General features: G+C 39.5%; 2 protein-coding genes across 6 annotated transcripts in view; one reads left to right on the top strand and one right to left on the bottom strand.

Annotated features, from left to right (window-relative positions):
• Positions 1 to 8477, bottom strand: part of ZFYVE28 (zinc finger FYVE-type containing 28) — a 146008-nt gene extending 137531 nt beyond the window's left edge. For all 5 annotated transcript variants that reach the window (XM_053976114.1, XM_053976115.1, XM_053976116.1 and 2 more), the window contains exon 1: positions 8309 to 8477. In XM_053976114.1, the coding sequence (XP_053832089.1) occupies positions 8309 to 8347 (39 nt within the window). In that variant the 5' untranslated portion in view covers positions 8348 to 8477. The remainder of the gene's footprint in view (positions 1 to 8308) is intronic.
• Positions 8478 to 8990: 513 nt separating this feature from the next.
• CFAP99 (cilia and flagella associated protein 99) overlaps positions 8991 to 26594 on the top strand; it is a 53019-nt gene continuing 35415 nt past the window's right edge. Inside the window, exons 1-4 of the mRNA XM_053976455.1 lie at positions 8991 to 9244; positions 11882 to 12009; positions 22962 to 23106; positions 25260 to 25354. Of these exons, the coding sequence (XP_053832430.1) occupies positions 9151 to 9244; positions 11882 to 12009; positions 22962 to 23106; positions 25260 to 25354 (462 nt within the window). The 5' untranslated portion in view covers positions 8991 to 9150. The remainder of the gene's footprint in view (positions 9245 to 11881; positions 12010 to 22961; positions 23107 to 25259; positions 25355 to 26594) is intronic.

Below are 26594 nucleotides of genomic sequence, written 5' to 3'. Positions count from 1 at the left end.
ACACCTTGGTGAGGACCTGCAAGATTCCTTAAAATACACAGCAAAATAAATCATGGGTTCCAGATGAGATTTGAAGGGCCTCTGCACTTTTGCCTGTTCCTTGCATCATACTAACTCTTGCTTATTCTGTAAGGGCTTCCATCCATCTTGCACCATAAAATGACATCAATTCCATCAAGACATTTTTGTAAGGCTGTTGACAAGACCAGATGTACTGGTCCAGCTTTACAAAAAATACTTAGAAAAAAACATTAAATATTTAGCAATGCAGACATCCACTCCCTATACAGGCATCTTGAAAAAAAAGTAAAAAGCAGACAGTGCGCTTTGAGAGGATTTGGAGGGTTTTACAGGCAGAATGCTGGTATGTTCTCATTTGTATGCTAAGAGCACACAGACTTCAACAACTGGACCAACACAGAAAGGTAAAATTTCTGCCTGGAGATTGGTGCTTTGAGAAGGAGAATTAGACAAAGAGACATTACTATGAGAGCCCACACCATTCATAAAAAAGTTTATTAGATGACAAACATCCAAAAGTCATTTCTAGACAAACACTCAAGACCCCTTTCAAGCTCAGGTCATTTCTTGGCAGGAAACAATAGCCTGAAAAAACTGTGGTTTTGAACATCTGATGAACTTCAGAATGTCAGGAAATGTTTCCTACATTTAAAGGCTACAAAGGAAGGTGAGAATTAGAAGAATGCAAAGCAGAAATGCAGAACACCCTGAGCATCCGGTTAGTTTAGCCTCTGCCACCTATGATTCTCAGAGATCAAAGTGCCACTTGATGACAGGAATTAACACATTCCAGCATAAACATCACCCTGATTTAAATTAACCTGTGTTCCATTTCAAAATAAAGAACATGCATTTTGAAAGAGTAGAAGAGTCATCCTCCCTTTTTCCTCTCTCAAACTATTTTTCTAACATTTCTATGCCAAGTCTTTTCTTTAACCCCATCTTCTTCACCCGTCTCCTCCAGTTTCTTTTCCCCCATTTGCTTCCCTTTCATTCATTCACCCAGTACTGATGTGATGCCCACTCTTATATTATTCATTCTGAATGACTATCAAGTATGAATAAAGACCCTACAAGAGAAGAAAACCAAGCTTATGGCCTACCAAGACTAAGCCAAGTAGAGACACAACCCGGCTCCTGTTTATCAGCTTTTCAGGGCATCTTATTTCTGAACAGTATCAAAAGCAGTAACAGCAATGGAGGAGAGGGATGTGCATGTAGAAGGATCAGAGGAAGAACCATCATCTATGGGATCAGGAAGGTCAAGAGGAATTGTCAAGCTAGAGGTCTAAATAGTAATGCAAAAAAAGCCACTGACTACTGGAGTGACAAACAGGAAAACCCTACAGGCTGCAGGGTAGAACAGACAAACAGGATGTTATAAGTCTGACCCTCATCATCAAAATAAATAAGAGCAAGACCTTACAGTCACACCAGCAAGGTATAGTGAGCCAGGAATGTTTTATATTTAATTGTCTGAATATTCTATCTCCCAAAAAATCTCATTCTTTGCTCCACCCTAAATCTAGACTTCTAGAAAATTCATTACAACTTCTGTCACTTACCTGTTTTCAAGCAGCAGGCAGCTGACACTGCCTCAAAGGAAAACCATATCCTGTTACACTGAGCTGTCCACCAGAGCCAGGCTGAGTGCTTTGCTTTAGCTGACTTAGGGGCAGCTCGAGTTTATAGGATTCAGGAGCCTCAGCTAGCATGGAATGCAGCAGCTCACTTCCTGAATGCAGCAGGGGGCACATGGCCATTACACCAGTGATCCCAGCTTGTCATTTGAGACACAATGAATAGTTGGAATATTGAGTACATTCAAGATGAAAACAAAGACTCAGCTGAGAACAGGTAAGACAGACTCAAATTCAGCATCATCCTCCAGTACAACAACCAAGCTGGAGAAACTTGCTCTTTCACATGCACTATGAAGGTGGGTCAGTCTTCAAACATGAGCCAAATAAACATACACAGCCTTCAATCAATTTATTTTTAACACCATTATTTAAAAATAGTTTTACTGAATTAATTTAAGTCAATATTGCCAGCACAACTGCCAGGAAAGTAGATCATCATAACTATTAAAGCAGTTTAATGCAGCATATCAACAGCATTTGCACTGTTTATTTTTCAGTTAGTTCAGTAAGAAAATGTTCTACTGTGGTCCAGTGCTGAGGATATTCTTAGTGGGAGCTTTTTTTTTTTTGTCATTTCTCTAAAATAACCTAGGACAAATTCATTGTGATTTTTAAGGAGTAATTATTTTCTAAATTCTGTTAAGTACCATCACATTGTGGGAGGAGAACAACAGAATCTAAACATCCAAATCAGGTTTCCTGGAGAAACAGCAGAAGATGAGTCTGCAGGACAAGGGACACATTAGGTAACACCCCTGGCTGTTTGAAAAAGCTTCTAAAGAAAATGTTTACTCCACTGGAATCAAACTCAGCTTTAAGCACTAAGAAGTCAGCAGTTATTATGGAGACCCGAAATATGAATGAATTGAAAAATTATTAGTCATTTAAAAAAAACAACTTCATGAGCTGTTGAATTTTAAGAGCACAATCTGTAGCTCAACAAACTCCTATGCTGCAGACTACCAATTTTTTTAAAAGAGCCCAGAGGAAACAGCGGTTTCCATTCATCTCTTTGTCCCTAGGCAATTTCTGCAGGACAGAGAAAGAGATAACCACCAGACATCACACCAGGCTAGATGGACCCTGGATCTGATATATTATGATTCTGCTCACCACAACCCACATCAAAAAATAATTTCACAAGGTACAAATACATTTCATATCAGAGTAATTAAACAAGCAATTCTCTTAGACAATTGCAATAGAGGCCTCCTCCCCTTTTTCAGCTACAGGTAAACTAAGGCTAAGAAACAATATGACTGCAAGTAATTGTCTTGATTTAGCTGCAGTGCTACAATACATCAGCAAAGAATTATTAGCTCCCACACTTGTGTTCAAACCACTAGATGGTGCTTCTAAAATGAAGCAATTCAATATGCAAAACTGAATAATGCATGATGATTTATAAGTTGCCTTCCTCAGGATTGTTATCAATAACACTGATTAATGTAGCTAAATAGCTGCAGACTGATCAGAGAGGGGCAACAAGAATAATTACACAGTTAAGTGAGATCAAAGAGCTAATCATTAAAACAGTGACTTTTCAAAAAGCCAGTAACAGCTGTTTTCTCAAGTAAGAAAAACTCCTCAATCTTCTGTCTTGGAAAGTCATTAGTTGCTAATATAAATATTACACTAAATAATAAATTTTGTTCACAAACTGCTGTGCCCAAAGGTTTTGAATACTGTATGGCACCAGTCAAACGAAAGTAAGTTATAAATAGCATTTACCTGTTCTTTCACTGTTCATTTTAAGACATTTCTCCCAAGAATAAACTCGCTCTAATTCTCTTCTGTGAATAGCAAACCTTTCACTTTTAAGATTTGGAAATCACAGCTAAAATAAGATGCTAGCTGCTATCACTGGGAAATCATCCTTCTTTTTTTATTCACTCCCCCCAAAACTAGTATCAATAGTTGTTTGGCTATTCCAGCAGCTTTGTCCTTTTTAATTTCTGACCATTTCCATGCATTTAGATGCTACTTAAAATAATTCTCTCTCTTCCTGCATCTGAATCTACTGATCCAATTTTAAAAATGCTTTTTGCATTATATTAAGCACAGTTAACTGTCTACTTTTTTACTGCCTTCCATTCTTCTAATAAACTTCTATTCATATTTAAAATCCCTTTTTCTACTTACAATCTTTTCCTACAAAAAAAAATCCTGCAAACATGTTTCTTCTCATACCGTTAAAAAAATCCAATCAGCTATTTCCTATTGTATTTCTTGTATTTCCCATCTTTTACTTTTTGGAGTCAGGTTACAAGGCTGCTGAGAAAGATTACTCTTTGTGAAGTTTTTGGTGTTCAACATTCACCTAGGACTTGTTTTTTTGGGTTTTTTTTTTTTTTTTTTTTTGAGCAGTTCTCTAAGTAATACAGAACCTCCTAGAGGTTACTTGGCTATTTTTGAGTTTTGCCACTGGCTCTCACTTTTCTACTTTAAGTGATTGCTCTAGATTCACTAGGCATACTCTCTTCATCTTATTTGCTTGTTCCAAGATACCCTTTTACTATCTATTAAGCCTTTTTTTTTTAATTAGCATACCTATCTGCTGTTCCAAGTCCTTTATCAACTGTAAGTAGCAACAATTATTACTAGCTATGGCTTACTTTTATAGAAATATAGCTAAGATCCTTTAAAAAGGTACTAAAAAGGCACTATGCACAGACATAGAAACAAACCTTCTCCAAGTACTGCCATTCCACTTATCCCTAAATGCTATTTCTGATCACAGAGCACCACTGCAGACACAAATTAACAAGAACCTCTTGAAGATTTATCTGCTAATCCAGCTGTAGAAAGTAATTATCAGATTTAAGAAACCCATGAACAGTATTTCAGAACAAACACAGGGGAAGAAAGTAACTACAATTCTCAGCATCTCAAGCACTCCAGGGGGAGAAGACGCTCAGCCTCTGAAGGGTGTGAAAGAGCTGCGCTGAGTACCCACTTGCCAGTAAGTGCTCACTGCTAGCTACAAGCTGGGGCCATTTCCCTGAACCCACCTTCACAGCCCCATGGGAGTCAGCCAGCCTTTGATTTAAAACAGACGCTGAGGGCACAGCTGCACCTCGGTCAGTCTTAGAGAAGGGGGTGTTACAAAACACACCGACAAAACCTCCAGACTTCATGCATATTTTGTGAGCATCCCTTAACTGGGGCCAGGCATTCACAAAGCAGTAGCTTTACTACCAACGACTACAAATTTTGACTGAATTACAGGAACATAACTGCTAGAAGTTCACATTTACTATGTGAAAGAAACTAGGAGCAACACAATTCAGAGATATAAACACCAAATAAGCAATATTTTTACAATAAAAACATGCAAAATAAACATACACTGAAGATGTTTCAGTCTGTTATGCTAAACAGATTAAAAAACACATTCAAGTTGTTGTTAGAGACAGACTACTTTTTCACCCCATCATACACAAAACAGCTCTTTCAAAATATCAATAAATATGAGCTCAATTCAAAGCAGGTACCCCTACGAGCTAGTTACCCATGCATTTTTCAAGCTAGTCTCCAGATTTAAGCAGCAGCATTCACAGAAATTATTCTGAATTCTCTGGACATCAAATGCATTTCAGATCTCTGCAAAACCAGCCCAGTTTTGTATTTTTGCTGGACATTCAGATCTGCCTGGGAGCAGGTTCTGACTGGACACCTGTGGAATGCTCCAGCAGGTACAAGATAAGAAATTCCCAGAAGTGGCAGGGAACATTTCTATTATATCTGTGCACACAGACAAATATCTTGATTTAGACAGGATCATTCCTCTGTCTCAGAAAGGTGGTGATGCCTGGGAAGCCTGCAGTGTCCTGAGGAGGTCAAACAGAGTAACTGCTGCTCCACAGATGTGCCGCAATTCAAGAACACTACTGCTTCAAACCACCCCTCTGCAAAAGTGTTCAGAAGCAAACACCATCCTCCCTCCAAACACTTAAAAATGCATTGAATCCACAGTTCCCAAAAGCAAAACACATATTACAGACAACATTTTAAAAATTAAACAACAATCGATGTGGCACAGGAGGCTGGAAACAAAATCTTGTCTCTGCTCTGTCTCCAATACATCAGTTAAAATCTGCCTCCCGGCAGCTCTACAGATCACGTCACTGCTATTTATGTCATCCTCTGGTTACCTCTACCACTGGCATTTGATGCAGTTTATCAGAATCTGGCATATCAGCATACCTGAGGAACAGAGCTGGGCAGGAAGAGCACTCACTGAACAAGGATCTAGGGAAGCCGTGCTGTTCTCGTGACAGGCTCGCAACATTAGTCAAGACTTTCCACTTCCTACACCCACATTTTCTCTCCCATTCTTGGTATGTTCAAACAGATGCAGCAGTTACCAAGTAAATATCCTTGCTCGATGCACATCCTGCATCTTGCAGTAACTCATGATTACCCCAAGACTTTTGTGATTCCACCTTGTTATGCACTCTGCTCTATTTCATTTCCTTGTCTCCACCATTTAAAAAGATTAAGCTGAATTAATTTACATATTTTGGGGCTGTGTTTTTTCAGGGATGAATGATGAAATAGTTCCCCTAGGATTAAGCTAAATCATATACTCGGGTTTCTGAGCAGGCTGTACTATGAATTTGCTGCACTCTGATGTCATCCCACTCCTCGCCTTCAAACGTACCTCTGAACAGCCAAAGCTCTGGGCCAAACATCCAGTGGTATCAAAATCTGCTGCCATACAGAAGTCCTATTATATGGCAGTAGGACCTGGAATACTTCAGAAGTATTCCCCATCACTGGGAGCAGCAAAACTTAACAGATAAAATGCACCTGGAACCCACAGTACCACAAGTAACATAAATCCTGAGACCTGAGAGCCCCCACCAGAGTATTCACCAAAGTCCTCTACAAAACAGACTCTGGAACCCACTGATATTTTGGGAAGGAATCCTTGCAAATTCCTTTAAATAGAAAAGCAAGCAATACAACCAGGAAAGGTACAGTCTCTACATATGAGATCCTCTGCCTCACCTTCTATAAAAGAAGTGCTATTCAAACCTCTGTGTATTTAATGACACGATCCACGCCCACTCAACAGGTACACCAGGAAAAATGCCTTTTTCTGAAGCTCTTACAATTCGCCAGCAACCCATTCTGAATACCAGAACAAAAATGATGCTGTGAGCTACTGAAACTAAGAAAAACTGTTGGCAAAGAAGGTATAAATACACATCAAAAAGCAGTGGTGCTGGTTCTAAACCAACATCAATAGGTGTTCCTGATTTATGAGGCCCAGTGTCATGCAACAGGCTTGAAAAGTTCCTTCACCCCAGAGAAGTCCCACAGAACTTTAAGTATACATTGTTTGATACAGACTCTGAATGCCAAACACACACCTTACAACAAAGGGATAGTATATTAAAAACCAAATTTTATCACAAAAAAATTGCCATTAGAAAGTAAAACAATGTGAAGTCTAGTGAGTTTTGTTTAAAACACAGTGACAAACGCTGTATTCACAAAGATTTCCTCCCCATTTAAGATTAAGAGTTTTCCTTTTTGTTCATTAACTATTCTTCCCTTGTATAAAACATATAAAAATAAGAAAATCCACTTAAAGTTATCTATAACTTGTTACTGTATTTTGGTTACTAAATCTATTATCTCCCTTGCAGTTATTAGCAGCAATAGCTGACATTTAGTTGCTCTTCAGCAGTACTCAAGAGTTAGTACTACATGTAAAATCCATAAAGCAAGCATAATATGAACTTTTATTTTGCAGCATCACCTCGGCTTTTTTTTTTTCCACTGCAACACACTGGCCATAATTCAGCCGAAACAACTGAGTACATGGAAGGTTTACAAACTGAGACCCAACAGTGATAGCAAAGCATAGAAAAAAACGACTGATAGTGACCAACAGAAACCAAAATTAAATCAAATACTTCAGAAAGTGAATGACTACACTGACTGCTGTAACGGCTGGACAAGAAAAAAGATGCTATAGATCTTCAAAACCAGTAACGTCCTTGATTTACGAGCCGAACATCACATGCCAGACAAGATCACTCTCCAGACAGTTGTTACTTAACTCGAGCCAGAAGATGATAATTTCGTTGCAAAGCAAACTGCGATTCCTGGATTCCTTCCAAGAATTTCCAAGCGAGAAGGGCACAAAACACTCACCTACAGAGCACCTTCCAATAAATCTCCTAACTTACGAAGTTTCCAGGTGTACACACGCAGCGTTAGTGGCACAACAGGAGCGCCCGAACATCTCCCGGGTCCGGGCTCGGCGCAGCCCGCCCGGGAGCGCTGCTCGGGCACGGCCGGGCACCGCCGCCAGCTCCGCAGCCTCTCCGCGGTGCCGGCAGAGCCCCGAGCCCGCCCCGGGCCGGAGCGGCCCCGCGGCTCCCGCTCTGCTTTGTCATCCCCCGCCGCAGCGGGCGACGCGCTCCGCGCCGCCGGAGCCGCTCCCGCGGCCGCGCTCCGGGACCCGCGCGAGCGCCCGCGGGCTCCGCTCGCCCCGCACGGCGCCTCCCGGCCGCGGAGCGACCCGCGGCTGCGCGCCGGCATCCGCCGGGAACCGCCGGGAAGCGCGTCCCGACTTCCACCCGCGGGGTGACGGTGACCCCGGGCAGCGGCGGCTCCTCGCAACTTGCCTTGGGTTTGTACAGCCACTTTCTGAACCTGTTCATCATCACCGCGGCCGCTGACACCCCGCTGCCGCCGCCGCCGCCACGGGAGCTGCCGGCTCCACGCCCGCGCCTCTCAGAGGACCGAGGCGAGCCGTGCCCCGCGCTGGGAGGCTCCGCCGGGTCGCGTTCTCCTCCTGCTCCGCCGCCTCTTCCCGCGGAGCGGCGGCCGGGCGCTCCCGTCAGCGCAGGGACCGTCCGGCGGCTCCGCGCCGCCCCGACCGCCCCCAAAACATTGCGCGGCCGGCGGCAGCGCCGCCCCACCGCGCGTGCGCGACACCGCCCCCGCGCCCTCCCCTCCCCACCCAATCGGGGGGCGGCCCGGGGCGGGCCCGCGCAGTCGCCCCGCCCACCAGACTGCTCATTTGCGTAACACGTGAAGGGGGCGGGGAGGCTGCGTGCCGCGCAGGCCGCGCCCCGGCGACCGCCTTGTTGCAGTGGCTGCCGGGAGTTGTAGTTTTCCGCGGGCCGCTCTGCGCGCGTCCGCTCGGGAATCGCAGGCTCTAGCTGCGCCCGCCAGCGCTCTCCGTGCCCCGGCAACCGGCGCGTCACCGACCGCTGGCTGCCCATGAGCGGAAACACCCGGGGGGGGGCAAGGCATTAGCTCCGTGGCAACGGCAGCAAACAACCGCCGCCATCTTGTTTCCCTGCTCGTGTAGTTCCGGGTCCCCGGTCGCGCCGTTTCGCAGCACTGAGGCAGGCTCGCGGCAGGACTACAGCTCCCAGCAGCCCTCGCGCTCCTTGACAACGGCGCGCGCGGGGTCCCTGCTCCTGGAGGCACCGCGCCCGGCGGCACCGCTGGGAACGGGATGGGGAGCGCCGGGAACAGCCAGGGACGGGAGCGGGAGCGGCGGGGACAGCCGGGGACGGGACCGGCAGCGGCGGTGCAAGGCAGATGTGGCCGTACGTGACACGTCCGGAAAGAGCCGGGTGCAATTCCCGATCCGTGAAAGTGGCGCGTGCCCCGGGCAGGCTCGTGGCTCCTTCGTTCCTTTATTTTCATACAATCCTCGAATCACAGAATGGGTTGGGTAGGAAGGAACCTTAAAGTTCATCCGTTCCCAACGCCCCCGCCCTGGGCAGGGACACCCCCCTCTGGAGCCGGTTGCTCCAAGCCCCGTCCAGCCGGGCCTGCAACACTGCCAGGGACGGGGCAACCTGTGCCAGAGCCTCACCACCCTCCCAGGAAAGAATTCCTCCTTAATATCTAACCTAAACCTGCTCTCTTTCAGTGTTCTTATTTATTAGGTGCTTCTAAGTACAATAGAAAGCATCAAGGGATCTTACAAGTGTGTTACACTGTGGACAGGTTTGCTGGGCTTTGCTCCCTGAAATTTTGGGCAAGTAGCCAGCCTTGGTGTCCATTTGCTAATCCACCTCATAAACACAGTACGACTTATTTGCAGAAGGTTTTGTACAATAAGTATTGATTTGTAAAGCTGTACAAGATAAGAGATAAAAAATACCCTGTCATGTTAAGGAAAACACTTGCAGTAGGTATGCAAAACATTGAAATACATAAAAATTAAAATTAAGATCCTCAAAGTGAACATTTTCCATCTGATCTGTCTGAATTTTGCAGGGAGGCTTAGTTCAGCTCTTTTTAAGAACAGCTTTCATTAGAGGAAATGCAATCACAGTCTTTCTAGGCCAGGAACGTTGGGGGCAGATGTAAAACCTGAAAGAACCTTTCAGGTCACTGAAACCAATTCCTACAATTGTGGCCACTCTTATCCTCTGTAATTGCTTTCAAAATATCTCCAAGCGGCACCATAAAATAAGGTTAAGTCAGGTTCTCACCTCCTTTAACTGAAATCTACAGCTGATAATGGAAGAAAATTTCTGCCATTTTATACACAGTATAAATTTATATCCTTTTTATACATAATAATTGGAGTAGTTTTCTAATCGATTGTGTGGAAATAAGGGTGCATCCCATACAAAAAGCATTTTATTCCTGATGTATATATCAAGGTAAACATTGACAATAATAATAGCAGCTTCTTTAATTAAAAGTGGGGTCCTTTCTATTAAGAACCCCTGTATGTTCAGAGATCTGAAGGCATTTTAGTTTTCACATTCCAGTTTCGGGGTTTAATGATTGTTATTTGGGGGGAGGTGTGGATATCAGAGCATGAGAGCTCAAATTTCTTACTGGTATGCCAGAACAAAAGGCATTTATTACTGGCAGAGCTGTTGGAGCCTGAATTATGATTCACTCTGAAGTACAGAGATATTTCTCCCTTGCTTATCCAAAATCCCTTGTGAGTGTAAGAACCTTGGCAGGTTCTTACCTGAGAAAAAAATGATTCTCAGAGGAGTGGAGTAACAGTGATTCCCTTGCACAGTGGTGCCTCTTTCTGTATTTGCCATCCTTGTCATGATCCAGCCCTGTTTTGCTGGACTTTTTTTTTTTTATTTGGACATTTTGTCTTATCATAACAGGTACCTAAATGGCTATATTGAACATAATCACAGACAAACTCCTTTTTTCAGTTCTTTGAGATTAGTAATGAAAAATGCTATTTAGGCAATTACTGAGTAAGATGGTGCTGAAAGGCAGAGTACAATACCACTGTGTCTGGAAATGTTATCATAATATTTAAAAGCAAGAAATGAATTATGTTTACCACACTGGGAATGAATCATCTGGATCAGGCATTCTTTTCTGACGTCAAAATATTATGATATATAAAATACAAGAACTATTATCAAAATTACATTTTTATTTTCACCATGGAAAGTTGCTTTTGTTCTCATTTTTTCCCATTGCTAAATCAGCTTAATGACTTTCAGGCCTGATAATTGCTGTGATTGGTCTTTCATACACAACAACATGTGTGTGGAGGAAAAAATGCATTATAGTTTTTGTCGTCTGAACATTAAAATCGAGGTAACAAGTCCTACACATTCTCAGACATATGGGTAAGGCTTCATTTGAGATAGACAAAATCCAGTCATTTCACAAGCAAATCATCAAACATAAATACTCAACTGCTGTGCCTTCAGAAACCTTGGCAGTGGCCCAGACCACTGAAATGCTGTGATCATGGCCCAGCCTGCTGACCAACAGTCACTGCTTCCTTATAATTCCTCTCTGTTCCTGTTCTTTTGTTGCTTTTGAAAAACAGGCTGTTTACAGCAATATGTGATGAAATTTAAGACTAGAATTTTGCTTCCTGATGCATCTCACTGGGAAGAGCAGTGTGTTAAGTAGGACCTGTATGCACACAGGCAAAAATCCATGCTTTTTTCTATATTATCTTTAATTATATTTTGTCAAATAACCTGGTGCAGTAGCATTTATCCTTAAGATATTTTGAGATATTTACAGTATGTCATTTTGTCTTCTATTTTCTTGATGTTTGTACTGTATTTTCATTTCTCCTGTCAGCTGTTCTGAGTAACTGTGATTTTGAAAGTTTGACCTAAATGTTCTCTTCTACATTACTGCAGGGTAACTTCTGTATGAGCCTATCACTGTGCATTATGCCACAACTGAAGGAGGCACGAAAAAATAATGATTTTCTGTATTTATAGGATTCTCCATGGTGAAGATGGTCAGCCACAGAGAACTTATTGCACTAATTGTGCAACAGCTTAACAAATTTAACCCTGAAAGTCAGAGCGTGGAGGATTTCTTGAGTGAATCAGCTATGATATTGCAGGTATATTAAGTTTTGGTTGATCTTACACAGTTTACTATGTTACTGTGTGATTTTAAATGCAAAGGTATCTGTTTTCTAACGTGTTGTTGTAACTTTCATTGATTTCTCTTACAGTGACATTTTTCGTTCATGAGTAAAGTCCAAATTTCTTATGGTTATCACCAGAAAACAAGGCAGTAAAGATCAGAGGGGTTGAAAAACTGCTTGGATAGCAACAAGAGGATGGGAAAACAAAATAAAAAGCAACAATCTTCTAAAATTGATGAGATAGTCATAGGGAAAATTTCTGTTCCACTTCTGACTAAGCTGTTTTGAAGATTCTTATTCTTTTCTTCCTTCCAAGCAGAAGTTTCTGACAGCACCACCCATTTGTATGTACAAATGCAGGTCGGAAGCTGAGTCACAGGATCAGGTATTCTTGCTTTGAGGACATAAGTGACCACCAGAACAGTGGGATAGAAGGACAGTGACAATAAATCAGCCAGCAGATTCTAATTTAATACTGCAAGTAACCAGACCATGATTTTCCCATTTGTATCTGTTCTGGCTGAAGCAGTTCCCATCCTTTCCTCACCATAGTGTGTCACCTCTTCCCATCTCTTTGTCCTCAGTGTCACCCTGACTTGTGCTGAGGCAGCTAGTGGAGTGAATCAGCTTTAGCAAATCACTAAGGGAAGACATTGATATTGTTTAGACTGCTATTGTCTGTGTGTGCCATGTGTTATCAAATGGCATTGTTGGAGCCCTGATTCCACACTGCCATGTGGCTCCAGTGCTCATTTCCCCTTCTGACAATAAGGTGTAAACCACTGCTATTCCAGTCAGATCATCTTTTGCATTGATTTTGCATAAATACAAATGAACTAAAAGAATATAAAACTGTGGAGGTGTGATAAGAAAGCCAGGGGCTGAGCAGCGGCTTCACACCCGTCCCTTGGGTGCCTCCCTTCTCCAACAGTTGCCACTCAGGCCCCTTCTTTTTGACCCTTCCCTACTGCCTTGTAGTACTGGCATAACTCTTTGTGATTCATATTCTAATTACATCAGGGCACTGATCCAGTTTCAAAGTAATCATTTTTCACTGGGCAGAGAGCAGGTAAATTCAGTTACCACTGCTGCCAAAATAAATGTTTATAAAAATAAGTCTTCAGATCATTGTTCTTCTCAACCCAGGAAAGGTGATACAAAGACAAAAGGAGGAGTAACTCCATTAGTGAAATATGAATCTAAAGTTTCGTAATAAACCCTTTCAGAAAGGGAAGGACAGGGAGGATAGCTGAGGCCAAAGATAAGGCCAAAATCTTTCTCTGGGCTAGTTTCAGGTCTCATAGGATTTATCAAAGAAAGTAAAAAGTAAGACCTGTGTTTATATAAAATTCAGCTTTGTTTCAGTACCAAATGGGTGAGTAAAATTCATCATTAAAAATTCACTTAATTCTTTCTTTTCTGTTTCATAAGGGGCAGATAATCCTAAACATATTGTAGCATTTTTGTGCACATGATTTTCAGGCTTGGTAACTTACCAATTAGCCAATATTAAGTAATCCATGCAGAAACTTCCTTCAGTTTGTGTCCTGATTAATAGCCTGGCTCTAAATCACAGACTAGATTCATACCTGTTTGTCTCATGCCAGCAGCATAACAGATAGCAAAGCTCAGGTTGTCTACTGACCAGAAAAAAATCAGGAGAGTCAGATTCCAAGAGACCAAATCTAAGTAATTACAAGACACAGCTCTATATTTATTTATTTGCTGACTTAGGTGTGCAGTATATCACACTTGACTTCTCTACAAGTCTTCTGTTCTTTTAAACTCCTTTAATAGTTTTCCGTTCCCTTACAGTGCATTCAGAAGTTAACACTGTAGGTTTCATTCATGATGTATATCTTTGTTGTATTTTGATGGTTTAGAGTCTTTATGTCTTCTAATGTGATATCTGAGGTGTCTTGTTTAGTTCTTTGATAACTTGTTGATGGCCTCCATAAAATATCCTGTTTAACGTATTGTTCGCCTGTCTGGGGATGTTCCTGGTGAAACAAACAATTTTGGGCTAGACTATTTCCCTCAAAATAAAAACACAGTACACATAAGTAATTCCAGAACGTGTTCAAGGAGTTCAGCACCCCACTGGCAGGGGCTGCAGGAGCAACTGTGATGCCAGTCTTGTCAAGTGCCAGCTCCTCAAAATAAGTACCTCTGATAGCCACACAGTCACCTGAACTGCCAGGAGCCAAGGACATTTTGCAGAGCAAAACCTCTGTCAGAATAAAGTAGATTTTAAGAGCAATGTAAGTATATGTAAGAACTGATTGAAACTAAACAAAATTACTCCTTTGGAAATCTAATAGAGGAAATGAAGAGATGGGCATCCTTGGCTGATCAGAAATGGAGAAGACATCAGTAAAGAGTAAGAAATGAAATGCAGAATGGAACTGAGTTGTGAAGCATCTTGACAGGCAGCTTTAGTTTTATGTGCTAGAATCAACTGTGAGATGGTAGGTGGAGTAAGTGGGTCAGATCAATGGACTAGCAGGATGAACTTAGCAGTAGCATTCCAGATGGCTGGTTTACTAAAATGGGGTTGGTTAAACCCACAACAGAGACACTTATTTCAATAAAACAGAAAATTCTGAGACACTACCTTAGATTTTTAGCTAGGAAGTGATAGGAAAATACTATTTGAAATGGACTGTTCAAAAAGAGTGAAGAAGATGTGCACATAAACTGGTGATGATATCCTGGGAAGTAATTTGCATGAAAAATAACCACTGGAGTTATGGGTTTGACTGACAGGCAGGGTGGAAATAGAACCAATAACTGAGGGAAGAAGTAGCATGAGAGTGCTGAAGCTTTGTCTTTGCACTGTCAAAATTAAAAAATGAGAAGGAAATGTCACAGACAGAGGTTAGCATCCTAGACTGAAGTTTAGGGTTCTTATTTGTGTATATGATAAATGGGAATATGTTATGAAAGGAAGCTGGATGCAGTGCTACAGGAGGGAGTCTGAAAGGCACAATCTGTCTTGATCCAAATACCCCTGTCAACCATTTACCAACAGCAGGAGACCATTCTTGTGGGAATCCTTGATAATTAAAGCAATAAAAATAGCTGGTGAACTGAGGCACAGGAAAAGAAGTGAAAGTGGGCAAACAATTATATTTTAAAATTAAGGACTTTACAATATGAATATATAAAAGAAAGAGGCAAGAAATAAATTGGGTTGAAGCCATCAGGTTGAAAATATACTTGCTTTGCAAATGATAGTAAAAAGGAATTAATAGATTTTCATATTGTACCTTTTGCTAAGTATACAATCAGTCACTGTTGAATATTCTGATCAAAATCCAACAGGTTTCTTTTTGTTTCACTCTGCTGCTGCAAAGGTGACAACAGTTCAAAGCACAGTCAATCTTCAGCAAGATTTTATTTTTAATTTCTAGATGCACATAAGGTTATGTAAATAATTAAAACAAAAGTCAAAATACATGATTATGTGAAATAGTATATTTTGGTCTTTCATAAAAACTGTGTAGAAATGTTTATATTTTGACAGTGCACAATGGCTGTACTGTAGAGGTTTGGAATACTCTGCTAGCTAAATATTGAGTGGATGGCAGAGAAGGATAAACTGAGTTCTGTTCTATGCTCCATCATTTTTCTATCCCTGTCCTTTCTCTTGCCCTCAAGTTTACTTGCTGAGGTCCCTTTATTTAACCTGTCCAGTTCCATCTCTTCAAGTGGTTGGTTCCAGTACTATTGTCCCTGTGCAGCAAGTCCTGCTCACCTCTTTGGTATTGTTCTGCTCACCTCAAAGTTCTTGCACATTCAGTTCCAAAAAATCTCTACTGTACCTCAATCAAATGAGAAATCTCTCTCTCTTTTCAAACTGAAGCCCACAAGAGGCAGATGCCACAGAGAAAATAGGTGAGACAGGATCTCTTCTATTAGTTTGAGCTCCCAGACTGAGCCAGCACAGCTTGTTCCAGGCTCACCCTGTATTGTAGTTAAAGCTCTGCTTGCCCTGGACTGGGCATGGTAAGGGCACACACAGTCCTCAGGGGAGTTCACTGCTACAGTTTAAATTCACACAAAACACATGCAAATGGCTATTTTTCACTTGGCAAAATGTGCATGGATTTCCATAAGAAAACCAAAAGGCCAAATTTGTAAGGCACTGCTGACCCCTGTGTGCCACTTTGAAAATCCATCCCCAGCTGTTTCCCTGCATTTGGTTTGAAACTACCTAATATTTCCAAATAGCTAAAAACCTGAAAATTTGACAACTTCCTGTCAAAATTCAGTTACATTTGAGGCCATGTGAGCTGCTCTCCACTTGTTCCTCTCAAATAACACAGGAGGTTATCCATTAACTTCAGCAGAAGCAGAATCAACCTCTTGATTATTATTATTTTAACTTCTTAATGCATTTTTACAATTTTATTCAAATGGCTGTTCCACCTGAGCATATTCTCTCAGTGCAGGAAATCTTATTTTAAGCTTTGAGACAGAAATCCCTTGGGAAAACATTTGGCTGCACAGTCTGTTTCTGAGTATATTCCAGAGGGGCTGCCCAAAGTTAGCAGCATTACCCTGTACTTACCTTGGTGTACATGAGAAAAGTAGTTTATTTGTAGGAAATGATGGCATTAGATTCTGCTCTCCAGAGGTTTTTTCCTAGCTGTATGTGGGATTTAGCTTTACACAGCCCATTTACAGCAGCGATGGCTGCACACCTAATCCCTGTGTGCTGCTTGAAGAAAGCACCCATCTTTCCCTGCATTTTTGTAATTGAGGTAGATCAAGAAGATACCACATCAAACAACTACTGGGATACATTTTTCACTCATTGCACTTTGCAGCCACACAGTGTTTCAATATGCAAATAGGAAATCAGAAAATTAGTGCCAAAAAAAAAAAAAAGAAAGTGAGGTTAAAGAAAGGTAAACTATTACTGGGACAGTAGTTCAGGTCTGACTCAACCACTGTATGTATAAAGATAGAATGTTCTTTTGGTGTGATGGAAATGCATAAACAAACTGCTGAGTGCCAGGGAGCTGTCAGTGTTTAAAACCAAGGGTGTGAAGAGAGAACATGATCTCTACAAGGCCACTCAGGAAGCAAGAAAGATACATCAAAATCTCAGTTCCTATCTTCCAACTCCTAGTTCAGGCTTCTGTATAAAATTGGAGTTAGGAAAACTCACTGATTATTAGGCTCTTGTTTTAGAGAAAAATAGATAAAATATGGAAGGATTTTAAATTATTGAATAATGGGAGATGAATAACACAGTTTCCTCTAATTAGATTGTTGTGATCAAAATCAGTCTAGAGGTGTGAAACTCCAGATATTTTATTTCTGCTACATGTAAACTTTACATAAGAAAAGGAATTTCTGTTTATTGTTCTCAGTGAGTGACCAGACTTTATGTTCTTCAGGAACTTTGAGTTGTAATTTAGTTATTCACAGTCTTCATGTTTATTGTATTGTAATTTACAATGTTTATGACATAATATTGGACTTGTTTTGTTTTTCACTGCAAATATTTTCAATAAAACCACAAATTCATTAGCAATATGATGGATGATTCCTAACTGCAACAAACAAACCTCACCTTCAGTCACGAAGAATCATATTATTCCCTCAAACCTCCTAAAAACAAATAAGTCCAGTTAAATGTTTTTGCTTCAATATTGTGACCTTGTTGCTATTAAAACAGAATTCAATTTGAATTATCCTGAATAACACATTAACTTAAAATAATTTCTAAGTCTATCTCAGATCTTTAAATTATTATATATTCACATTCAAATTTACATCTGTTCCTGTTTACATTGTTCTTCATTTGAATGGCCAGATTTCTTCTCCTTGTTTATCTTCCTAAATGCTTTTTAATGCTCCTTTTATCAGACTGATGCCATCCGGGTAAGAATTTCATTCCTGTGTACTAAACCCCCTTCTTTTTATTAAGCATTCTTCACTTAAATCTATCAAAAATGATCCATATCCAAAGGTGATCTTTCATCCAGTGCATGTTGTACATAAGGCTATAATTTCATCTGGCCTTTTATAGGAATGGACTGCATCTGTTCATTTTGAAAAAAGATTAAATTTTGTATCTAACTGAAGCGTTCCAGGTATTCTTCCTCCTTGTGACTGTCAGAATCAAGCTTTGTCTATGATAACAAAAGACAGATTTTAACACAGGAGTTACCATGCAATGTTTGTGCCTTTCTCTATGCACATAACTCACTTTATTTTCAGTGGAATTATCTGCTTCAATCAGAGTTGCAGGACCAGACCCATCATATTGACCTTCCTTCATGCATCCCAGCTACAGAAGAGCCTATTTCTGTAAAACCAGAACTGCCACCCCAAATTCACTGTTTTGCTCCTTTATCCCTCTCATGCTGATAGCAAGATATGTTTATGAGCTTCCCATTTCACAAGAACATGGTGTGATTTGGCACAATTCTTCATAGTTCTCATTTGTGCTGGTTCAGCTGTGTCTCACACATGCCCACTCAACTGATTTTACTCAATTGGGAGTAAAATCCTCAAATGTCAAAAGTCATAGATTTAAATATGAAGACAAAGTAATGCAAGAATGATAGGTTTGGTGAAATAAAAAATCCTTCTAAATTATAGAAGTCTAATTTGTATTTTTAGTTACTTACATAAATGCAGATTAGGATCTTTGTAAGGAAATGATGGAATCAGTTTTCTGCAGTGTTCTGGGATTTAATATTAAATACAAGGGAAAATACTGTTCACTGTACTTTTAATACAGCATTGGTCAGCACTGTCTGCTCTAGATGAAAAATACTAGCTTGTGACTGCAACACAGATTGTGAATAGTAGAAGCAGGATATTTTCCTACTTATATCCAAAGATCCCAGGGGTTTTTCCACTGACTTCAGAGAGAAAGAAGAGGGGGTTCTGGTGACTGATTCAAGCCCTGGTGACGTCAGTAGGAATATTTTCTTTCATTTTTACAGCATTTTGATTAGACCCTTGGAGAGGACTAGCACTGATAACTGAAGCACTCTAAACTAATCAGACTGTATCTGCAAAATGTGCACGTTCTTCCTAGAAGAAGAGACTATATACTATTGCACAGTTCTCTCAGGAGGTGAAAGCTATTTTATCTTTTCATCAAATATTATCTTCTTTCTAAAATGTTTGTTTCACCTAAATTATATCCTTAGCCTGAAAGTCTCAAACAGAGCATGGCTGATATTTCTTTCCCCTTTCACTCCAGAGAGAAGAGCTTTTCTTTCTCTCTTTTTCTGATCTCTCTGGCCCCTTCAAACAGGTCCCACTGTAACCAGCCTTGTTATGATACACCCATGGTGGAGAAGCTTCCCTTTTGCAGATATTTCTCCATTTAATTCATGCTATTTCTTGTATTAACCCATGCTGGAAGTTATTTGTGTTCAAAGCCCTTTTTACCCAGTCTCTTCTCTCCTTGAGGAAACTTGACTGATTGCCAGCTACAGCTGTGTGTCAGCAAGCAGGAAAAGTACATCCATGGAAGCAGGCTACAGGTATTAGGGTTTTCCCAAAAGGGGGAGGTAACACCAATCAGCACATAATTAGAAAAGAATCACTTTTTTTCTTCAGGACCATTCAGGATAAATTCAGACAGAATCAGGGTTTTTTTGCAACTTAAGCACTTAGTAACCAGAAAAGGCTGGAATTCAATGCCATAGAGAGAATACTATCAGATATTTGTATCTGTTCAAGATCTGTTTTGTCTTCTGATATTTTTAATATTCAATGAACAGGAGATGATCACTGCATGTGTTACTTTCACCTGTAAATTATCTGGCCTTCCTTACGCTGAAGGGCTCAGACATAGTTCCAAACTTAACTAACTGCTAGTTGTTTCAGAGAAATATGTGATTAAAGTGTACTTAAAAAGGTAAAAAGTTGCTCTGATGGGCAGAATAAATGCTCACAAATTAGTGTTTATTAATTCTTGTTGGCACCAATGACTTAGTGTGCTGCTTGGGGCAAATCTCTTACCTGCTCCATGCCATAGTTCCTGCATGTACAAAATTATATTAGTCAAAGGCAATCTCATTAAATGCAATTAATGCTAGTAAAGTGTTTTGAAAACCTCATACAGAAGGTGCTATAAACATACAATCTGTCATACTGTACCATTTCAGGATCACTTGACCCTCTCTGAAATGTATCCCACTGACATAAAGCACAGCACAAAGCCCCACAGAAAGAATGCATTTAGGAATTAGTGCTAGAAATTATGCCTACCCAACATATTACTTTCCCAAAGCCATTATTATTTCAGATATACAGATAAACTGTAAATATCCTGGATGAACTTTGTAGAGGACACAATGCACTTTCTATTGAAGGAGCATCCTAACTGGTTTAAAGCACTGGCTCAGATTTTGATTCACTAGATTATCTTCAGGGCTTAACCAACAACTGGCTCACCTTTGGGATTTCCTATCCAAGTACTCCTCCTGCCCAGTCTTGTTTAGTTGATTGAGTAGTGATGAGATCACTTCCTTAGGTGACACAGCTGCAGGCTGCTCAACTAGTCTCAATTTTTACATGTAGAAACAGAACATGTGGTACCTTCTGAGGCTGAAAGCAGATTCAGCTGATTATGTTTCATGACGACGTTTTGTCCTGTGGTGCCCAGAACTGCCAGTCAGTGCTGATGTTGTGGGGCACAGCTGTCCCCAGGCTGCACCTCCTGTCACCCTGTTGCTTGTCTCAAGGCCATGTAGTGGTTTTGTACATTCTTGCTCAAGGTGTAAGCAAGAGTAAGAACTTCTGTGTTCATCCTAATACTACTGACTAAGTTGTTAACTCAGAGCAGTAAAGTAGAGTAAATGTAGACAGGCAATTGCATTTTTATGCTGTAGTCTCCACTGTATAGGAGGTGAGTTGGGCACAAGTGGTGTCCTGTTGTAACCTGTTTGTCTATTTTTGGCCACCTCTGCAAAGTACATTTAAAAAGCACAGGTTTGCCAAAGCACTTCATATCAAATTACACAGAACATGAATGGAAAGATTCTAATCTAATAAAGATCTTGAAAACAACTGAAATTTTAGCTTTCTAGCAGAGATAGTTGAGAGGGTTTCTGCTGGGCTTGTTTCCAACAGGCTTGACCAGTTTTATGATGGACTTTCTGTTTATTAACAGAGCTACTATTTTTTGCAGTTTCTTCATAAGTAACACCATTTGCTCAAGGGAACAATTGTTTCAGATTCAAAATGTCACAATCCTGCTTTCACTGGAACTAGTCCTCTCTGACTTTGCCATTCAGTTTTTTAGGTTTGCTTTTGCCTTTTTTAGTAAATTCTTAGAGATGTCATATAAAATATTATATATATGTGTATATGTATGTATATATATATATTTCATCACTTAGTGGAGGCTTAGATTTATGGGTTTTCTTTGTTAGTTTCATGAAAGAACTTACATAAATCTTCATCCATAAAAGGTATTTGGAATGAACTGTGTGCCTTACAAGAATCCTCAGTGCTTAGCAAGATGGAGTCCATACTTTCCTTTTTTTTTTTTCTTTTTTTTTTCTTTTTTTTTTTTTTTTTTTTTTATATTTTAAGATTTTTTCAGTCTCTTTCCTCATTTTTCCTGGTGACAATGCACAAATTAAAAGGAATGAAATTGGGGTTTTGAACAGGAGTAGTAAAAAAAATTATGCTTGCTCTGAATGGTAACCTGAGAAAATACACTTTGAATTCTTCTGCATAAGTTTTTACATTTAAATACTAGAATGGTAATTTTAAAGTTTTGCCTTATATTTGCTTGATCTCAAAGCTCTGTGTAGTGTCACTCATGAGAAAACTCACAGAGTTCCATTCAACAGACTCTAATAATACCCATAAACTAGAAATGAATCACATTAAGGAAGCAAAGCAATCAAGAGGGTAGCAGACAGCCTACCAGGCAGGGTGAACTTCTCATCTGATACATTCCATTGCTCTCACATCTCTGAGCTCTGGGAGAGATCATACATCAAACATGGACTACACGTCCACGTTTTTCAGAAGATGCACTTAGCCTTTTTGCTTGGCTTCTTGCCTAACCTCCTTAAATCAAAGGATCATTATTGTTTGTCATTTTGTCATAGCTCAGCTGGCCATTTTCAATTCATGTAATAACAAGGTCTGGGCCTCAGATTTTATTGCAATGTTTAAAGGTGGTTCATCCTAGAAGTTTATCTCATATGGTAGCAGATATTGCATAGCTAGTTATTGTGATTGAAACGCTCTGTGAAGTTGAGGAGCATTCAGACTTTTTAAAGGGATTATGGGGTAGGATCCAGAAGGAAGTGAGCGCCCTGCACTCCTCTTCTGTTGGGATACTGCATGAACATTACAAGTGACTGGCAGCATTAGCTGGGTAAGAAACAGTCTGCATTAAAGAGAATCCTGGCACTCACTGGTTTAGCTTAAATCAGTCACGTTCTCCAGTGTTGGGTTTCAGTAGCAGTTAAGAGTCTTTTCCATAATCTCTGGCTTCTCCCCTCAGTTTAGTCTCCTTAAGTAGCACAGACTTCACCCACAAAGAAGAGGTTTCCTGAGGGAAAACAAAATCGTACTGAAACTTTCTTATACTGTTGACTAAGTTAATCATTGCTCATAGCTCAGAGACTTCAGATTTTCTTTGCATCAACTGCTGACATTCACACATGAAGGTCATTTAACTCAATGCTTATGTCAGCAGGTAAAATGAATACTTAACACTGGAGAAAGTTACATTTTACTTAACAAGGGCCATTAGTTTGCTAGGACTGCCCTTATTTGATAGCATTAGAAGGGCAGCAGCCCTACCAAAGGCACTGCTGTTCATTGTTCATGTTTTCCAGTTACTTCAAAATAATTGTACTTTTTGTACACAAAAATTTTCTTTCCAGAATACATTAATCATTATTAAATTTGTTTCTCTACAGACTCTTAATGTGACAGAAGAAAAATTTGTATTGGATACACTAGCAGGATGCACAGAATATAAATCCATATTGGATGTGGTGGTCAATGCCTTTTATGTTCAGGATGGGAGATACTGCCCCATTTCTGAGCGTAATCTTTATATAGGTAAGTTGTCTTTACAATACCAAATGTGTTTACCACAAAAGTTTAAAAAATATAATTTTACTAGTGTAAGTCTTGGTATTGTATTACGTTGGAAGCACTGTCATTGTGTCTAGTGTAGTGTGAAGTACAGGACCTTTTCTAATGTCCTAATGAATGTGAAGTCCAAAATCTGAAATTGTTATTTAGTCTGAAATCTTTCAGGTGTTAACAGGAATTTTACCTAAGAAGGGTAAGATGCAGTTGGAAAATGGCAGCAGTGGCTGGAAGAAGCATCTTGGAAGTTTAACCATCCCTTTAAAAAATGTTCTTCAGTGTTTTTCCTTTATTCTCTTCTATGCAACCCAGTACCTCTGCCATTCAGATACAAAAATGTGTAACAAAGCTCTGTGTGCTGAGGACCAGAGCACATCTCACAGTATGCAGACAATTGTCTCTATTCATGAGTGGGTTTCTTCATTACTGACCATCACAATGACAGAAGTAACTTAAGATACTATCTTAAGGAGTAAGATAGTATCTATCTCCAGGAGTGAGGTCAATTATTTTCATTTTATTAGTCACTTGGTTAGAATCAGTTCTGCTACAACTATATCTGATAGTATCTACCCAGTTAATTAGGGTGGTTACTACTCCCAAAGTTATTTCAAGTATTGAGAAGTACATGAAAAATTAATTTAAAAAATATTTTATGCTATTTATTTAATACACACATGCTGAGGTTGATCTGTTAAGTCCCTAAATAAGTTGGAATCACAAATACCTCTGTCACTGGTTCTCTAAGTCAGTTACGTTCTGAATCTTTGTGAGTATATTCAAAAGTCCATTTAATTCAGAGTGGTTTAAAATTCCAAAGAAACTTATCTAATATAAATAGATTTACATTTAATGTTTTAAAAACATTAAATGTGTTTAAATGTAAATTTTTATTACAATTCTGGTGGCTTCTGTCACAATCTGGGAAAGTACAGAAATATAAATCAAACAACAAACAAAAGGGAGCCTAAACTGTCAAGGATGAAATTATTAGTGTATTGAGTTTATTTCTAAATGGTAATGCTTCATTGTCTCCATTTCTCCAGAGCCATGTTTTTCATTGTCTAGGGCACATAAATTATACCTTTAAGCTGAGTGATGCTATAATTGGATTGTCAGGACTGGTCCACTCAAAAGCTTCCATTAATCATAGGCAGAGGGTAGGAACAGAAAATTTTCCTTTATCAACAAGTTGAGAGTCTAAGGTCATTGGCTTACATTTTTTTAAGCTGCTTGTGATTCCCTTTGCCAAGCTGCATTGACACTTAAATGATCAAAGCTGCTTATAAAGGCTGTTGCTATGTGTGAGCAGATTTGAATTTAATAAAGCTTGTAGGAGATAAATGTATATTCTGCTAAGACTGATTAAATGTGTTGCTGTACTAAAGCACATGAGATTGAAGCCTAAAGATACACTGAGTTGGCTGCAGCACATTGGCTAGAATTTCCTGATTTTAACATTACAGTTTGGTGGCAGCTAAAACACTGCACTGTAAGTGAAGCCTGATTGATCAAAGTGAGTGAGGACAAATGAAAGCTGATACAGGAGCCCATGAACTTTACAGGTCTACTAAAATTTCACAGTACTGAGTGTGCCTTTTCCTGTATCATAGAATAGAATCATAAATCATTTAGGTTGGACCTCTAAGATCATTGAACTGTGTACTTGCCATAGAGAGTGCAAGATTCAGGTTTGAAATTTCACAATTTAAAAGCTTGATTTTATTCCAATTCAATAAAAAAATTGAATAAAAACAAAGGTTACAACATTTTAGGCAATATGGCCACTTGAGGGAAAAAAGCAAAGTAAATACTGGAACTATTAAATTTTGTGTTTGACTTTTTTGTTGTCTATAATGTTATGTATAATGAACTATGAATTTGTAACAGAAGAGTAAGAGCTATCCTCTCTCAAAACATTAAAATCAGGGTATATTGAAAAATTCACTATCAAAACTGTTTAAAATTAAGGTAACAGTCTAAATCATAGAGTATGTTGAGTAAAGGGTTATTAGATATAATATAGGTTTATTAGAATTGAGTATAGGTTTATTTAGTATATTGAGTATAAGTTTATTAGAATTGCCTGCTGCATTTTAAATGTATGTATCTTTTGATAGTTATCTGTTATCTAGCTACTTTTCAACTAGAAGAGATTGGTCTTCAGCACTTCAGTAGAATTGTGAAATCCTTGGACACTGCAAAAATGCAACAGGTACAAAACATTTTTAAAAATAATTATCTTTTCATTGTGTTTGATTAATCAGATGACTTTTCTGAACTTTGAGAATAAATTACATGGAGAAATTACTGGTATTTTCTGGTTAAATTCAGAAATTTAATTAGTATTTTTTTACCAAAAGCCCTTCCATTTCTTTACTTAGAGGATGATTCTTATATTCAGAGATCAATTTAAATATATATCATCTGAGAAGGTCAGATAATCACATAATTTACAGTTTATGTCATTTACAATTGTCCCTTTAAGTTGCACACCCACTCTTGCCTCTGCTCACATTCTTTCTTTGACTTTAGACAGGAGATGTTTTTTCCATATGCAATGAACCTGTTGAAACTTGCAGTTCCTGATGTTTAGTGTTCTTCTTTTCCTGAACAATCCACTGCCACTTTCATTATCAAACCTATTGTGCTTCCGTCACTTTTTCTCCTTCCCAAAAACACTGGCTGGCTGGGAGCTATGCATGTACCAATTGTCCCAGTACAACATGCAACTGACCAAACCACTGCTGCCAAATAAAAAGTGGGACAACAAAATTCTGCTTCCCTGTCCTTTTCTGAAGTAATGAATTTGGGGGTTGCTCCACCATTTGTTTGCTATTTTTCATTGTAACTGTAGAAATATAATTATCTTCTTCTTCTCTTTCAAAATCAAAGTGCTAATTATCTTAAAAGCTATGTTGTACAGACGAGCAGAGGGATAAATTGAGCAGCAGTGCTTTCTCATAAGCCCTGTTTTCTCAGGAAAATGGGCTAAAAATTAAATCACTGGTGACACAGCATCTGTAACCTTTGATTATCCAGATGTTTCAAAGCATAGTCCAAATACGCTGTTTGAATAACAAAGATGGAATTAAAGAGATAGGCAAATTTTAATAATTAATACTCAAAAGGCTAAGGTTTATCCTTATAGTGATTACTTTGAATGTTCATGTGGATGCCAGTGTCTCTTTAATGAATAGAGTTGCTTTGCAATAGGGAGAGAGTAGGTTAAGTTGTCTGGTTTTAGATGGACTTACTATGGAATGCTTATTATTAATTCCATTCAGAGACAAAAATTATATATTTCATTAACAGTTAGAAAGAACAGAGGAGTGGCTGTAAGAATTATCATAATCTGGTAGACAGACAAATCACTCTGTCTAAAATGCTCTCCCAGCCCCTTCTTTGGTAAACATCTTAGACACAAGCTACTGGATTGGTTGCATCTTGAGCTC

Source organism: Vidua macroura, chromosome 4 (assembly GCF_024509145.1).
Source record: "Vidua macroura isolate BioBank_ID:100142 chromosome 4, ASM2450914v1, whole genome shotgun sequence".
NCBI lineage: Eukaryota > Metazoa > Chordata > Aves > Passeriformes > Viduidae > Vidua > Vidua macroura.
Note: the sequence above shows the minus strand (reverse complement) of the source record. Positions and strands in the feature narration are given on the sequence as shown.